Raw genomic sequence first — 2,024 nt, 5'->3', positions numbered from 1 at the left:
CAGCAGGACTCGGGACAGACCAGTTTATAGTCCTGTCTTCCAGTTAAACTACTCGAGGAGGGAGAAATGTTATTGAAGTCCCCTGGTTCAAAGCCTAACCTGAGACATGGGTGGGACATTCCGCAGCATGGACAAGCTGCAGAACTCCAGTTCTACAGACTTCAACTCTCCTGAGGAACTATCCAGCTTTCACCAACTTGTTGTTGTTGGCAAGAGCCGTTCCCAACACCGAGAACGCAGGGACAGGCCAGGGAAGGTGGGTACCAAAAGGCAAGTGGGGAGCAGTTCTCTTCACCTCCTTCCCTCCTGCAACGTCTCCTCCTCTGCGCCCCCCTCGGACACTAAGCACAGCAGGTGGGCTTTCAGCCTTTCCTGCCCCATCCCCGCCCCACATCCACTCACCCTACGAGGAGGAGCCGCAGGCAGGCAGTTTGTCAGCAATTGCCAGGCTGTTTGGGAGGGTGGGATACAGGGTGCTCGCACAGTGAAAAGGACTGTTGTTCTGTCACACAAAGGAGTTTACAACCTATTCCTCATTCAGCGCCCAGTGCCCCAAGAAAGCGGCAGCAGAAGAGAACATGCAGGATTGTGCTGGACACAGGGTGAGGGAGAGGCAGGAGGCAGCTGGGCAATTCTCGGCAAAACTCGGAGGTCTCTGCTGTGAAGCACCATAGTCACTATCGGGGAAGGGGCGGGCTGTGCTACACCGTTTCTCAAATTCACACTGGGAACTTCACAGGTCTGGTTACGTGGACACCATGCTAACCCACGCCTGGCTTCACGTCTCCAGGACACTCAGCGGCGGGGGTGAGATGTGGTGGTCCCTCCAGGACACACAAGCAGAGGTATGGAGTTCCAGAGCATGAATTAAGGAGTTTGCTGTAATCCCACGCTGGGAATCCACAGGCACCGCCTGAACTCTGCGTGCATCAATTGAAGGTCACTCTGTCGCTTTGGCCCGGTGCCTTTGTACGGTGGGTGCAGACGGTGGGGGATAAAAGGTGCAAAAATATTAAAAATATACCTTCGACATCCTTTGCCCTGCCTGAGACAGGCCCTCACATGTCAGAAGATGAAGTGCTCAAAATTTAAAAAAAAAATCATCCATGCCATGTGCAAATGATGACGTAGGGACCAAGAAAAGGCCACTGCTGCTGGGCCAAGGCGGATGGTGCAGTCAGAGCGTCTAGCAGCAAGCCCAGCCTGGCGGGGCTGTCTCCTTGATGTTAATATAATCCCCACTGCCAGTGGCAGAGGAGCTGCCATCTCCAGTGGATGAGGATATCATCTTCTCGATCAGCACCCTAGAAGAAAACACACCCGAGTTTGTGTTGGTAGCTTTTGAACAAGCAGCACCAGGCCACGCCATCTTCCAGCAGCACTAAAAAGAAACAGCGATTCATCTGAGGACACGAAACTCCAGAACTTTAATGACTAAACAATCCAGTTAAGGAAGCCCCTAGCACGGACACCAGCGTTCCTGCTGCTACCCAGAAGCCTCCACAGAGACTGGGCAACCAGCAGCACCTTCTCCAAACACCTCACCTCGGTTCCAGTTTAGGACTGGGACACAGCAACTGGATTCCTAGGTACCAACTGCCCAACCTCGAGGTCAGTCTAACACCTTCCAGAAAAGACCAGTTTCTCCATCAAAGGACTGGTGCATCACAAAAGAATTTCTCATGGCTTTGTACAAGAAGTCCCATCGGCCTGGTCGAGGCCAGCATATGCAAACCCACCCCGGTATCATTCCAAGGGTTTCGTTTCCAAAAGCATGTCAGAGCTTAACCAAGAAAAACTTCTGACCTTGCAGAATTCAGCTTCCCTCCGGGAGATTTACTGGGGTGTTATCGCTGTTATTTGTTACGGACTGACAGCACCTCCCCTTGCCTCAATGACGGCCGTGGCTGACAGAGGGAATGAACCCTCCGATGTATCACCAGTCCCCGTGCCTACCTCATGGCCTCGTTAATGTTCTTGTTTTCCTTGACAGACGTCTCCACCCAACCAGAAAAGCCATTTTC

At 52.6% G+C, this 2,024-nt stretch overlaps 1 protein-coding gene across 1 annotated transcript in view; it reads right to left on the bottom strand.

Annotated features, from left to right (window-relative positions):
* Positions 1 to 1,186: 1,186 nt before the first annotated feature.
* Positions 1,187 to 2,024, bottom strand: part of RAB29 (RAB29, member RAS oncogene family) — a 3,595-nt gene continuing 2,757 nt past the window's right edge. The window contains exons 4-5 of the mRNA XM_010140903.1: positions 1,957 to 2,024; positions 1,187 to 1,304 (exon numbers count right to left, since the gene is read on the bottom strand). The exon at positions 1,957 to 2,024 is cut by the window's right edge and continues 34 nt beyond it. Coding sequence (XP_010139205.1) covers positions 1,187 to 1,304; positions 1,957 to 2,024 — 186 coding nt within the window. The remainder of the gene's footprint in view (positions 1,305 to 1,956) is intronic.

The sequence above is a fragment of the Buceros rhinoceros genome, unplaced genomic scaffold (genome assembly GCF_000710305.1).
Source record: "Buceros rhinoceros silvestris isolate BGI_N320 unplaced genomic scaffold, ASM71030v1 scaffold45657, whole genome shotgun sequence".
Classification (NCBI taxonomy): Eukaryota; Metazoa; Chordata; class Aves; order Bucerotiformes; family Bucerotidae; genus Buceros; species Buceros rhinoceros.
This window is presented reverse-complemented; position numbering and strand designations above follow the sequence as displayed.